The 14147-nt window shown below is 52.8% G+C and overlaps 5 protein-coding genes across 5 annotated transcripts; 2 read left to right on the forward strand and 3 right to left on the reverse strand.

Annotated features, from left to right (window-relative positions):
* Positions 1-118: 118 nt before the first annotated feature.
* On the forward strand, positions 119-6168 carry PSV08DRAFT_368723 (Utp14-domain-containing protein; the record flags this gene model as incomplete). The annotated part of the gene is made up of 14 exons (XM_066093149.1): positions 119-3024; positions 3061-3112; position 3239; positions 3797-3894; positions 3934-4492; positions 4526-4571; positions 4605-4778; positions 4812-5326; positions 5363-5402; positions 5436-5474; positions 5511-5515; positions 5582-5755; positions 5848-5988; positions 6077-6168. The coding sequence occupies 14 exons, from the start codon at positions 119-121 to the stop codon at positions 6166-6168; spliced, it is 4842 nt and encodes a 1613-aa protein (XP_065949512.1).
* A 343-nt stretch (positions 6169-6511) lies between these two features.
* Positions 6512-8385, reverse strand: PSV08DRAFT_196433 (Sodium/calcium exchanger protein-domain-containing protein; the record flags this gene model as incomplete). The annotated part of the gene is made up of 3 exons (XM_014221153.1): positions 6512-7846; positions 7900-7983; positions 8035-8385. 3 exons carry the CDS (start codon positions 8383-8385, stop codon positions 7007-7009), a joined length of 1275 nt encoding a protein of 424 aa, XP_014076628.1. The 3' UTR covers positions 6512-7006.
* On the reverse strand, positions 6562-7199 carry PSV08DRAFT_272131 (uncharacterized protein). Its single transcript, XM_066092521.1, has one exon. It carries the CDS (start codon positions 6936-6938, stop codon positions 6588-6590), a length of 351 nt encoding a protein of 116 aa, XP_065949513.1. The 5' UTR covers positions 6939-7199; the 3' UTR covers positions 6562-6587.
* A 1578-nt stretch (positions 8386-9963) lies between the features above and the next one.
* Positions 9964-11936, forward strand: PSV08DRAFT_217166 (uncharacterized protein; the record flags this gene model as incomplete). The annotated part of the gene is made up of 3 exons (XM_014221154.1): positions 9964-10157; positions 10206-11164; positions 11212-11936. Coding segments are annotated over 3 exons (1795 nt in total), but the record flags the coding sequence as incomplete, so codon positions are not given.
* Positions 11937-12607: 671 nt separating this feature from the next.
* On the reverse strand, positions 12608-13586 carry PSV08DRAFT_28396 (uncharacterized protein). Its single transcript, XM_014221155.2, has 2 exons — positions 13258-13586; positions 12608-13210 (listed from the first exon to the last, which is right to left on the reverse strand). The coding sequence occupies exons 1-2, from the start codon at positions 13376-13378 to the stop codon at positions 12711-12713; spliced, it is 621 nt and encodes a 206-aa protein (XP_014076630.1). The 5' UTR covers positions 13379-13586; the 3' UTR covers positions 12608-12710.
* Positions 13587-14147: the final 561 nt, after the last annotated feature.

Consider the following 14147-nt stretch of genomic DNA (forward strand, 5'->3'; position numbering starts at 1 on the left):
GGAGTTCGCGCGGAGGTGGCACGGACCACGACTCGAAAAAAGTGCAGCCAAGATTTCGACTTTTGGATTTGCCCGCCCCAGCGACCTTCACCACCACCACCACACCAACAACAGCAAAATGCCGCCTCGCATTGCAAGAAGCTCAATTCAGAGCGGCGGCTCTTCTTCAAAAGGTCGCTCCAATGCGCGAAACCCCAAGAAGGCGCAGAAGCGCGCCCTTGATGCCTATGCCATAGCCGAGCACGAGAATCTGGATAGTCCCAAGGTTCGTAAGAACCGCCTGGGCGAATTCGACCCCACCTTCAACCGCAAGCGAGCGCGCGACGACGATGACGACGATGAGGAAGACGAGGACGAAGACGAAGATGAGGGCCCCAAGAGGCGAAAGAGGAGAACGGGCGACGAGAGTTACGACGAAGGCAGCGACTCGGAGGGCAATACCTGGCAAATGGGCCACGTGGACAACGACGACAGCGACGACAGCATAGACTCTGACGAAGCCTTTGGCGAGAGCGATGAAGAAAGATTCGAGGGCTACACGTTCCGGGGCAGCTCAAAGAGCCAAAAGAACAAGCCGAAAAAGGCCAAAAGACAGCAGGATCTGCAAGACGAGGACGGCGACATCGATCTGGATGAGGGCGACAGTGCAGATGGTGAAGAGGACTATGACGAAGACGATCTGGGTGAGGATGCTATTGACTTGGCAACCGCGCTGGATCAGTACGAAGAGGATGAGGCAGAAGAGCGGAGAGAGAAGAACAAGCAGAAGAAGCGCGTTTCGGCATCTGGCGACAGCGATGACGAATCAAGCGATGACGATGTCATAAAGTCAGACAATGATTTTGAGTCGTTCTCTGACGACGAGAGCGATGATGCCGACGATCGACAGGCGCGACTACAAGATTTAATCTCATCCCTGGCATCCAAGGAGGATAACAAACCCAAGGGCAAGAGAGCCGAGGTTCACGAATCTGCTGCACCTGACGAATTTGGTGTCGCAAGAAAGGTAGACCTACTCAGTCTCAAGCCAAAGGTCGCAGACGCAGAAAAGAAGAAAGCGCTCAAACTACTCGAAGACGACAAGTCGTCGAAACGTAACGACATTGCGCGGAAGCTAGATGCACCTCTACCAAAGCGTGCACAAGACAAGCTTGACCGTGCTGCTGCTAACGCCAAAGCAAATGAAACCCTCGAAAGGTGGACTGACACGATCAAGCGCAACCGCCGCGCTGAGCATCTCATGTTCCCTCTACAAAATGCTAGCGGGGGCGAGCCTACAGGAGAGAAGACTCTACAGCCCACTACAACTGCTGCTCCTGCAAACGACCTCGAAAGCACCATTCAGTCGATCCTTCAGCAAAGTGGCCTGTCCAACGGCAAGGAAGACGAGGAAAAACTGCAGAAGTGGGAGGAGCTCCAAACCAATAAGCTCCCATTGGAAGAAGTCCTTAAGCGACGTGCTGAACTGCGTATGCAGCGCGAGCTACTCTTCCGTGAGGAGGTTCGCGCCAAGCGTATCAAGAAAATTAAGAGCAAGGCCTACCGCCGTGTGCACCGAAAGGAACGCGAGAAGATGTTGGAAAAGGAGCGAGAGCAACTCAAGGCGGACGGCGTTGATCTTTCGGAAGAAGAGCGCGAGTACAACGATCGTCGACGGGCTGAGGAGCGCATGGGCGCCAAACATCGCGAAAGCAAATGGGCTCGGGGCATCAAGGCCACAGGGCGAGCAGCATGGGACCAGGATGCGCTTGATGGCGTGACAGAAATGGCTAGACGCAACGAGGAGCTTCGTCGCCGCGTTGAGGGCAAGACTATCCGCGATGACGAAGAGGGCTCTGATGTACCGAGCGATGAGGAAAGTGAAGACGACGATCAGTCGGATGAAGATGCACTTGAAAAGTCCCTCGGCAAGCTCAAGGAGAATCCATTTTCAACTGGCAAGTCCAAGTTGGGAGCAATGGCTTTTATGCAAAGGTCAGAAGCTGCCAGGCGTGCGGAGAATGATGAGGCTGTTGAGCGCATCCGCAGAGAGCTTGCTGGCGAAGACAGTGACGAAGATGAGATTGACGAGAACGCAACCAAGGCTGGACGACGGAGATATGGGCCTAATGGCAATGTCGCCGCTCCAGCAATTCAAATCGGCCGCAGCGAGTTCGAGGAGCATGCTGGGTCAGACGACGAGCAGCCTGCTGCAAAGGACGAAGATTCTGCACCAGAGCCATCATCGAACAAATCTTCCACGTCAAAGAAAAACGGCATCAGTGGTCTCTCTAACGGTACACGCAAGGAGCGCAATGCTGCACCAGCGCAAATAACCGAAAATGAGAGCGGCACTTCCAACCCCTTCTTAGTCAAGGCGAAGAAGGAAAAGAAGGCGCCAAAGGAACCTGAGCTTTTCCCTGTCACAGAAGTCTCAAAGCCTATAGCTCAAGAGCAGGTTGTCGTAGCGTCAAAACCAGCTGCGAAATCAAAAGCGCAGAAAAAGTCAAAACAGGCAGAGAAACCACAGGAAACCAAGGTGGACGATTTCCTCAAGCAGCGCGTTACTGCCGCTGATGACGATGGCTGGGCGACCGTGCTGGGTGGCCAAGATGATGATGATGAAGATCAGGACGATGAAGACATTGAAAATGAAGGCATTGACCTTGACCTTGTCATGCGCAATCAGGCTCTCACAGCTAAAGGCTTTGCGGGTGATGATGTAGTCGCCGAGTTCGATGCTGAGAAGAAGGCCACCATTGCTGAGGAAGAGACTACCGAAACCACCTCCATCCTTCCTGGCTGGGGTGCGTGGACCGGAGAAGGCATGTCAAAAGCTGAGAAAAAGCGCAACATTGGCGCCAAAACTGTAACCCACAAGCCTGGCATCGATGCCACCAAGCGCAAGGACAAGAAGTTGGACAAGGTCATCATCAATGAGAGAAGGGTCAAGCCTAACACCAAATATATGGCTAGCCAATTGCCGTTCCCATTTGAGAATAGGGAGCAGTATGAAAGAAGTTTGCGGGTGCCAAAGGGCAAGGAGTGGGTCACCAAGAAGACACACCAAGACGTCACGAGACCGAGGGTTATTGTCAAACAGGGTATCATCAAGCCGCTACGGAAGCCGCTGGTATGAGGGAGGCAAAATAAGTTTTCTTGTTTCACATAGTCAATCGAGAGATATTTTCTTGTCATTTTGTGTCTTTTACTGGTTACTGTACATGGCTGAACTTAGTTGTTACGTGACAGACTGCAGGGTAGGCTCCGTGGCTGTGAGGAAGGAACCAACATCACACCCATACGAAGCTCTCTTAGACTCCCCTACGCATGTATTCTATCTCCCCAATGTTTTGAACAATACTTTACTCGGCCTTCAAACGGTCGCGATGCATTTGGGATGGGATCACTGACGCAAATGCGCGAATCTCAACGCAGCTATCAAGTAAGTCTTTCCATCACTTGAGCCCTTTCCCACACTTGCAATCGCGCCACTACCCTTTGTTTTTTTCTTCTCTATGGGCACTCTTGCCTGCACTGATATGCTAGTTGATGCTCACAGTTTCCCGGGGCGTTATTCATCCCTCGACGCATTCACTACAACAATCCTATTACTTTCCTAGACGTTCACACCGACAGCTCCGTCACTTGTGAGGTACTTCACAATAGTTTTACATGGGCCCAACCCAGTCCCGTCCGACCGAACCGCCCTCACAAACTTCACAGCCAACCAAGAAAGAGTCACGATTGGGACCTTGGCGCTCTGCCCGTCAAAGTATCAGAAGCTCCCTTGGCTATGACGCATCATGCATGGCAGAAGATACTACACTCAATGACATCTTCACAAAGATACAAGAAGATGACATACTCCCGCAAATTCCAATCGGCCGTGACCATCCAGTGCCTAGGAAGGGGGTGGAGGATGACGACATGAGGACCTTACATACAAACAAGTTCTATGCCAATACGTTTCTTGGAAAGCAGAACCAGCCAATATGGACGCATCCATACAGCCTTTGGTGGGGCAAAGGCCTTGCGCAGCCAGGCATGGTTCAAACATGGGGTATGTGTGTGAGCCATATTGAGGAAACTGATCTGGTATTTGAACCTGGGGAGCCTGCCAACAGCTACGTCAATCCACCACACAAACAACACATTGTTCTCACGGCAGTCGAACTTGACGCTCGAACCACGCTCACTACCGATACACACCTTCCCTTCTCTGTCAATATCAACCTTGGGTCCCGTTCAATTCCGCATGAGCCGAAGATTACTTTTCCGGTTGTACAGGGAATGAGCTTCGTCACGGCTGGATATAGAGACGCGACCCCGATGCTTCACACGGGTCGCCGAGGTTTCGTGGACATGACCGGGCCAATACTACTAGGACGAACCGTCAAGTATCGTCTCAACGACAAGAATGGCCACCGCTGGGTTGTTTATGTCAATCCGGTAGTCGACATTGACTATGACGCGGCAAATTTCCGAATGCTTAACAAAAACACTTTACTCGGTCCGCCAAGCTTCAAGGGAACGATTCAAGTAGCAAAGAACCCACTAGGAAATGAAGGAGAAGTGATGTACGACCGCGCGTGCGGTGCATTCGTCTGCGAGGCCAAGCTCAGTGCTGTTGTCCAAGACAGCAAAGGCAGTTACACTTTCAAGTATACCAAGATTGGTCGCTCTCCATTACTCATGTTTGTTTTACCGCATCACATACAGTCTCTGGATGCGGATATGCGAAAGCAAATCACCAATCTGCAGCTACGCACCTCAACTAAAGGCATGGCAACAGCTGTGTGGGGTGACCGCCTGACTTTTGTCGAGCCCAGCATGCCTATTACCATGCATTTCGGACCGTGGAACCCTACGTTGGCCTTGAACGCCAATGTACGCTACCCGCCCGAAGTGCTCGCCTTCATCACGGCAGTGGCAGAGCGCGACCTGCGCCGTGCAATGACGGAGCGCATACCCCAAGAGACAATGTACTACGCAGGTAAAGCATTTGCCAAATTTGCCACTATCCTATGGGTCATCAAAGATATCCTTGGCCACGATGCCATTGCTACGGCTGGTTTAAACAAGATCAAACTAGAGTTCTCCAAGTACGTCGAGAACCAACAAAGGTACGCGCTTTACTACGATGACAGTTGGAAAGGCGTCGTCTCATCGGCAGGATTTACCGATTCGTCGGCTGACTTTGGAAACACGTACTACAACGACCATCACTTTCACTATGCATATTTCATCTACACGGCCGCGGTCATTGGGTACCTGGATCCAGAGTGGGTGTATCAAGGTGACAACAAGGCATGGACGAACATGCTGGTCAAGGATTTTGCGGAAAGTGACTACAGCAGCCGAGACTACCCATTTTTTCGAGCGTTTGACTGGTGGCATGGTCACAGCTGGGCAAAAGGCTTGTTCGAGAGTGCTCATGGCAAAGATATGGAGAGCACTGGTGAAGACGCATTCTCGAGCTTTGCGATGAAGATGTGGGGAAAAATCATTGGCGACGCAAACATGGAGAGGAGAGGTGCGTTTCGTCGACCTGAGCAATGAAGAAAAGTCCGACTAACGGGGTGGCACAAACGCCATGCAGGCAACCTGATGCTGGCTATTCAGGCACGGTCGTACAACACATACATTTACCTGCAGACGGGGAACCGGAACCATCCGGTGCGCTATGTGCAGAACAAGGTGTGCGGTATCTTGTTTGAGAATAAAGTAGATCATGCGAGTACGTATGCGCGTCACAGCACCATGTGTATTTGCTGTAAGCTGTACTCCAGGAGAGTAGGATGAGTTGTCAAGGACACTCGGGTGATATGCAGGGAGTAAACGTTGCTGACGGCAATTCTGCAAAAGCGTACTTTGGACTGGCGCCCGAACTCGTACACGGTATCCACATGGCGCCTATTACGCCGGCAACGTTGCTGATCCGGCCACGGGCATTTGTCAAGGAAGAATGGGACAAGTTTTTCAGCAATGGAAAGGCAAATGTAGATGGTGAGAAAGATGATCCCCTTGCACGCTCCTACATCACGTCTGCCAAGATGACGTCTGTTAACGCATCAACTTGGAACAAAAAAAACAGGAGGATGGCGATCTGTCCTGTATGCAAATCTAGCTATTGTGGATGCCAAGGCCAGCTATGGGTTTTTCCGCGATGGAGTCAACGGCTTCTAGGACGAGCGGTGGATGGACGCTGGGGCGAGCCGTACGTGGTATCTTGTGTGGGCAGCAGCGCTGGGTGAATTTGCAAAGGGGGGCAAGTAAATAGGTACGAAGAATGAGGCGAATCGGATGGGGTGGAGTGAGAGAGAAAGTAAGATGAGTGGGACAGGGAAGCAGAGCATTGGTATGAAATTGGATGCATGGTTGGCAGGCAGGCGGGCGAGAGCGGGTGACAGAGACGGCCGATAGATTGTCCGGGGCCCGAGAGAGGCCGATGGTCCGATAGAGTTTGTACGTGTGAATGGCCGAGATAAAAAAAATTGGAGCCGACGGAGAACATGTTGCACGACGGTAGAAGCACCACGACGACGTCTCTTTAAGCATTTTCTCTGTTTATTTTTTTTTCCGACATATTTAACTTTGTGCACAGTTCAGACGACAATGGGCCCCCGATGCCCACGCTGATGCACTGATGGGCCCGGGGATCGGGGTGGTGCACGGACCGAAGAAATCGTGATCAGCCACACTTCGCTTGTTCCCGCCGCACTGCCACAAGCAGAGAAAACGCCAAGACCAGTTGCACCGCCCCACAGATACTCGTACAGGGAAAAAGAACCACAGGATAACCGCCCACCGTACATACATAGGAAAAAAACACATATAGGAAACATCCACCATGAAGGATTAAACATAAAGTGATGTAAGCTGCAATTTGCTCTGTCTTTTGGTACACGAAACATAAGGAAACGGGGGAAGGGGGTTGCTCTCAGCAACAAGCGCATGAATAGGCCTGGCTTGCAGGTAGCATGCGCGCTCAATGTTGAAACCGAAAAAAAGAAAGGGTCGTGATCTAGCTCGTGGCGAAGAAGCGCCTGATAACCTCGTTGGTGATGTTGCCGGCAGCGTTGTCGGGATAAATGTAGAAGGCGAGAGCGATGATGGCATAGATGGCAATGCACATGGCGCCCTCGAGATAGTTGCTCTTTCCGTCTTGGATCAGGTAGTTGACAATCAGGACCGAGATGAAGAAGATCATCGTCTCGAAACCTTGGAAGTGGAGAGTCATGGGTTGGTGGATGATCCAGCCGAGGATGACGAGGAAGGGGGTGACGAAGAGGGCGATTTGCATAGAGGATCCAATGGCCACGTTGATAGCGAGGTCCATCTTGCCCTTGTATGCGACAACGACGGCTGTGACGTGTTCGGCGGCGTTTCCAACGATGGGGATCAGAATCAGACCAACGAATGTCTTGCTGATATGGGCTGATTCAACAATCGAGTCGATGCTGTCGACGAGGTACTCAGCGCAGATGGAGACAAGGATAGTAACGACGATCAAGGCAACACCGGCAGCCTTGGGCGAGAGAATCTCGGGCTCTTCCTGATCCTCGCCTTCTTGTGCCTCGACATCAGCGAAAAGACTGTGGTGCGAGTAAAGCTGGAAGTAGAGGTAGAGGACGTAGATGATGAGAAGGATGATGGCGGTGCCGTGGGAGAGGACAAGGATGTTCTGGTCCGTCTCAAGGTCGCCTTGTTTGCTGTCGGTGTGCATGACGGCGTAGAGGGTAGCAGGGATGATGAGCGAGGCGGAGGCGACGGCCATGAGCGACGACATGGTAGATGCGACAGTCTCATTGAAACGACTTTCGCGCTCCCTGATGCCAGCAGCAAGGAAGCAGCATCCAAGTACCTGGAAATGAGTTAGAAGAGACTTGGGCGGGAGCCAAGGGACGCGCGACGTACAAGAAGAATGTTGGACAGGATACTGCCGAGCATGCTGGCCTGGACAACTCGAATCTCACCCTGCCTGAGGGCAACGATGGAAACCTGTATGGGTTAGCGATGGCAGGGGGGACCATCAGATGCGGGCGCACATACAATCAGCTCGACGGCATTTCCAAACGTCGCATTCATCAAACCACCAAGGGTTTGACCGAGCTTGGCGGAGAGCTCCTCGGTGGCGAAACTCAAAAGGGCGGCGAGAGGGATGATTGCGATGAAGTTGAGGATGAAAACGACGGTCGGGTTCCAGGACAAGGCGCCGGCGACGATGCCGATGGGGACAAAGACGAGCAAGACGTTGACATAGTTGCTGGACAGAGTGGCGTAGATGAGATGCAGGATGTGCTTGGGCAGCGTCTTGACGCGCGACTCGTCTGCGTAGTTTTGGGTGCGGCCGATGAGCGGGGTGTGCTCATCGTGAAAGCGGCCATTAGCAGGCTGGGGCATGGCAGGCTGTTGGGGGTAACTGGGGGCGCGACCGTGGCGGTGGAAGTGTCGCTTTATGTCTTCTGCCAAGGCCGGGGAGTTAGTGGTGCGGTGTGTGCCAATGGGAGAAGAAGCGCACGAGGTAGGCAGGTTGGTGATAGTGCGCTGCTTGGTATGAGGCGCAGCGGCGGGTAAAGCAAGAGTTGAGATGATAGGCGATGCAGCACAATCGGGCCAACTCGCACAGCGGGGGGTAGGGGTAGGGGTATGGGGTAGGGTTGAAAGGGAAGAAGGGAAAAAAAGGTCAAAGGAGCTGGTGACACTCACTCATTGCTTCGTGGGAGAGTCAGATGGGCACTTGGGCGGCAGGGCTTGCAGTATATGAGCTGTCGAGAGCCAAGCTGCGTGGTGTGTAGAATAGCGGGAGAAGCAAGCTCGGCAATTGGCCGGGGAGAGGCTTGAGCTACTGGTACTGGCGGGTGATCCGTGGTTGAAGAGAGGAGGCAGGCAGGCAGGAAACGAGGGCAAGCCGGGCGTGCTCGGGCAATTACATATAGAGGGCGGGCCTGGCTTTGATGACCGTGAGCTGCGACGGGGTAGGATGACGACGGGTTGGCGCCGTGGACCTTGCGGGCTGGGGGGCTGGGTGGGCTGTGTAGAGTCGAGCAAGTAGGGGTGTTGCCAGGGGGAAGTGGAGCGACCCGTCAAACACTTGTGCCTGCCCCGGTGTCAACCACGGCCAAGCCCGGGTTTCATTGCTCGGCCACTCTCCCAGCAGGCCGCGCCGGGCTTTGTCGTGCACACAGCCGCCTTTTTTCTTCTGCTCCCTCTCCTTTGCTGTTCACGGCACCTGGGTAGTGAGCAGCGAGGGCGAGGGCGAGGGCGAGGCCTGCTCGGGGCTGGCCGCGGTGATGTCATTGGCGCGCGCTGCCAGGTGCAAGCTTGCCACTTGCTGGCCGCTGCCCGTTGCCCGTTTGCGTTGCCAGTCGCGCCTTCCCGCAAAGTGTCACGCCCATGCAGCACCCAAACACGACCGCTGCCCATCCTCGCCAACCGGTCCCGCTTTTCCCTGCCTCGCAAACACACTAGCACGTCACCACCGCCTGCCACCCACACCCTTTCCATCTTCTGCCGTCAACCCAACCTCGTCGCTGAAAGCGGCTTGCTGCGCGAGAGAGGCAGAGAGCGTAAGCCCAGTCTCACTGCCTCGCCCAGAGCTGTGCCCCAATGTGGCACGGCTGAGCACCATGTTGTTGCTGACTTCACTATGTTTTCAAATGTCGAGCTGCGAATTGATATGCTGGTCAGCCCGTACAAGCATAGCAACGTTGGCAGTCTCCTAGCATGCGCTCCCAACACGCCAATGGTGATTCTCAATAGACGGATACACAAAATAAGCTGCTCAAGACAAGTTTCGCCACAGGACACTTTTCCAATGCATCCCTTGGCATTCAACCAACCTGTGACTGAGATGCGCATTACGAGATTTGAGATTGCGACATGGCAAGTTGCCACCGGTCACGTGACGACGTGAACCGACGCGTCCGACTCCCCGCGTCCCCCGCATCATCTATGCACTACTTCAAGCCGCATCGCCTCAATGGCCCGACTCAAGGCACCTGCCTCTGCCCCCATACCCTCTCAATTGCCCCCAAACACCGCCAACCCCAGCGCAGCATTACCAGCGCTCCAGGCTGTAGCCGCTCGTCCACGACGTGCTCAACGGCGGCCCACCAAGCAAGTCTCGTATGAGCTTGCAAACCATGCCAAAGCTTATCTTGAGGCCGGCCAATGTACGTGGCGAGACACAAGATTCGAGACTATACTGATGATTGTTCCAGACGTAAGCGGCTATGGCCTGCTGTACAGCCTGCTCGCTGCCGGAACCAGCATCTCGACACCGGCACGGCCCTATGTTGGCTACATCGCGCCGCCCGCCTACATTGCTTTTGCCTCCTCCTTAGCCGTAGATCCCAAATATACAACAAAGGCACAGTCGAGAGACGCGATAAAAGGCGCAGACGCCGCTCTACACTATCTGCAATGCATGCGCACCACCATAGACGGCCCCGCATACCCCACCATACGCAAGGCCTTTAGTTTCCCCCAAGAGCGCAATAGGAGACGCGCACCTGGTTACAGGAGTGGAGGGAGTCTGTCTCCTGAGCCAGGTGGAGACATTGAACGTATAGCCGGCGATGCTGCCAACGAAAAGAGCTTGTGGTACCGTGCCGAAGACTTTTGGCATATCGTGGGATGGGCATTCAACTGCGCATGTGTACATAAGAAGCGGTGGAGTCGATGGAAGCTGTGGCTGGCAGTCATGCTGGACTTTCTTGAAGCCGACTGGGAAGTCTGTGTCCGGCAGAGCAGAGACGACGACGGGGACGCAGAAGCCCTCGTTCGGGATAGTCTACTTTGGCACTACATTGTCGGGGATGAGTCTGCACCTACGAATCGCGCAAGAAGGCGGCGTATAGTCAAGGCTATTTTCGCGACGGGAATGCCTGAGTCGCTGAGGGAATATCCTGAGATTTGGGACAAGGAAACAGCAGAGCCCAAGCGGAAGAAGGATGAAGAACAGCGAATTGGTGAGGTCGACTTTGAAACGGGCGACATTGCCGACTATGCCAGCGACGATGAGATGCAAGATGCATCCGAGGACGAGGACGAGGACGGCGAGGATGCGGACGAAGCGTCTGCGTTTCAAGACTACAAGAGTATCCAAAGCACACAGGGTGCTATAGAACACCTGGGTGGACATGATGCGATTGAGCTGCGACAGCGTCTCTTAGCTCTGGTGAATAGCCTATACTCTCAAGTACGACAACAGCTAACAGGAAGCAGCTCACACAAGCAGCCCTAGCCCTACCCACCTCCTTCACGCGCCTATTCGACCTCTGCGATACCGTCCTCGAAGACTTCATCCAGTTGCCCACCATCATGTTCCAAGCACTCCTCCCCACAATGAAGCTACCTGACGACATCCAATTCGCTTTCAACTCCAACCTCCTCTCCCCCTTGATCAGCGGAAAACCACCAAACTACTTTGTCACCCTGCCCACGCAAGACCACTTTGAAAAGAAACTCCTCCCGCTCAAAGGATCAACGCAAAGCTTTGCTGCCAGTGCCAAGATTTCTCTCATCCTAGAGCAGCTCCTCATGTACATGATGGATCACGATGCCATTGAACCCACAAAGGCACTCCGCAACGCCATGCAGACAGGTATCGACGCGCGACAAGGCGTCCACGGCACAGCAAAGGGCAAGAGAGGTAATGCGCGAGAGGAAGAACAGGCAAACAAATTATTGCATGCATGCTCAGAACGCCTGCTAGCCTTGTTGGAAGTGTTGGAGATTGCCGCGGGCATGCCACCACAGGCAGCGACCAGGAAGGCGCACGGTGATGCTGCTTTGGCCTTGTTGTCTTTTGGCTCGGCCTCCTCGCTTTCGCCTCCCCCAGAGAGCGAGACGGAGACTGGCGAGTGATGGTGTCGTGTATTTATTCTAACTAGTCCACCTGCCTCAGCGCCTACGCATAAACACGCTTTGTCGCACATGATGATGCAAATCACTCATCTTCCTGCCCTAGTCATGTTGATTCAACCTCCTTTGACCTTTTTTTTTTCTTTCTTTTTTCCTTTCTTTTTCTTCTTTTCTGTAAGCGATCTGGTAGAACAATCTCCACATGTTTCCCCATCCCTTCCAAACAAACAAAAAACAAACAAAGGAAGCAAAAAGTAAAAAGGCGACGAGAACAAAAAAAGACCCCCAATTTAACTTAATTTGTCAACCAAACCTGAGGTTTCAGGCACCATGCATAGCAAAAAAAAACAAAAAAACAAAATTTCCGGTACCGGGAGTCGAACCCGGCTCTCGTCGGGCGCTATCATTGAGGATGAAAGCGACGGATGCTAGCCGATCTGATTGATTGTTAGGAATTGTTAGGGTAATGGGTTGTTGAGATGTTACTTACACACCATACCGGATGACTTGATGGAAGTCTTTAGAGTTTGAATTAATATATAACAAGTAGCAAATGCTGTGCGGAAGATGGTAGCGTGGCGAGAACTTGCCCCGCACTCGTGCTTGTCATGCTTAGCGAGGTGCTGGTGCGATGGGTGACGCGTGTACGTTAGCGCGATTGGAAGGACAATAGAAAGAAAGGTCTTTTATATTTCGAGGCGTGGAAGCGGGGAAGACATGGGGGGGGGGGGGGGGGGGGGGGGGGGGGGGGGGGTTGCAAGAATATTTGTCATAGTTATCTATCTTCATAGTGTTTTGCGGGCGCATAGCAAAAAACCTAGATCAAGTTCTTCCCGTCACCACCAATGCCATCTCGCAGTTTAGGGTGCCACATAGTAGTCCATGTTTCCTGGTTCAACGCCTCTGCGCAGTCTTTCAGGAAGAGGTGACCATACAATTACTGTGTCTGTGATACCAGGAACCCTGGCAATTCTCATGCATGGCCTCTTCTTTACAATGCAGATGTCGCATGCAGACTGCGAGTCATTCTCTGACATTGTCCATTTGCATGACCCTCTCTTACTGCCTCTGCTTAATATTATCGACGCCACGCATCGATTTGCATCGATGCGTTGACCCGGCTGCCGGGTAATAGCAGCCCAGGCTCGGCGTTGGGCTGGGTTCGGGAATATTGACTCCTTCATTAGTACGCCCATTTTATCTTGGAATTCCACCGGGAACTCGTCCCAGCATCGCCAGTTGTTTTGGGCTGGCACCCAAAATACATGGATCAGTGCATTTTCTCCCCCGATTGAAACACCATTAGCGAGAATTGTTGGAGCAATGGCTCCTGGCACATGGAATTTTGTATTGTTGTGAGCTGTGTGATGTCAGTGTCGCCCATACGAAACCAAGTGAAATACTAACCCAACGACCCCGCCACACCGGCCCGCCCTATATCTGCGGACACCCACCCGCTACTCCACACCCATATACCCCCCAAAACGGGGTGTATGTAATCCCCGGTCATGGCGGATACACTCGCCATGCCGGAGCACCATATATCGAAATATATGGAGATATATCACAGCCTACAGGCCGGAGAGAGGAGGAAAATAAAAAGAATATAGCAATGGCGGCTATGCACTCACCATGCCGAAAGCAGGAAATAAAAATAAAAGATAAGAATGGAGGAAGAATAGAAAAGATAAGAAGGATATACTCGTCATTGCTAGAGATGAGGAAACGGGTTGGAGTGTGGAGGAGTGGCAGAAGGGGGGTGGAGGACGGGTTTATATAGTCGAGGGTCAAGGCTTCAGCGTCGCGTTTGGCGCGATTTACGGGGGAACATGTGGCCTGATCGCAGGCAGCAGTGTCTGTTTACTATTGTAAAAGGCTGCTTCATTGCGTGGTGTGACGTCAAAGCAAACGCGCGGGCAGGCAGCTGCTGGCGCTTTTTAAGTATTGTGTTGGGCATAGGATCGCTTTCATGTTAGCCACGTGCGCAGCTATTCGCGCGAGTCGTTTTTATTCACGAGTTTTGCGTGGTATTGCGTCAATACAGTGGAGATTGTGTAATACTAGACATGGATCATTGACTCATATAACTTGTCAGCAGTTCTATGTATTGAGGCACAAGGCCAAAGTGGATTCATGTGCAAACAACATCAATCACACTGATATCACACATGACGCAATTTCAGTGACGACATATCACTAGAGGTTTTGAGAGGGTTTGAGGCGGTGATAGTACATTAGAGTATCTAAAAGCAACGAGGGTATCCCGAATCAATAATAGAGAGCGTCTGACCATGACA

Source organism: Bipolaris maydis, assembly GCF_028858645.1.
Source record: "Bipolaris maydis strain C4 unplaced genomic scaffold PSV08scaffold_3, whole genome shotgun sequence".
Lineage (NCBI taxonomy): Eukaryota > Fungi > Ascomycota > Dothideomycetes > Pleosporales > Pleosporaceae > Bipolaris > Bipolaris maydis.

Coding starts and splice junctions, on each gene's coding strand:
- PSV08DRAFT_272131 (XM_066092521.1), bottom strand. CDS start 6,938: ATGCGCTTGTTGCTGAGAGCAACCCCCTTCCCCCGTTTCCTTATGTTT.
- PSV08DRAFT_28396 (XM_014221155.2), bottom strand. CDS start 13,378: ATGGCGAGTGTATCCGCCATGACCGGGGATTACATACACCCCGTTTTG. Junction 13,211..13,257: donor CGGTGTGGCGGGGTCGTTGG/GTTAGTATTTCA, acceptor GACATCACACAG/CTCACAACAATACAAAATTC.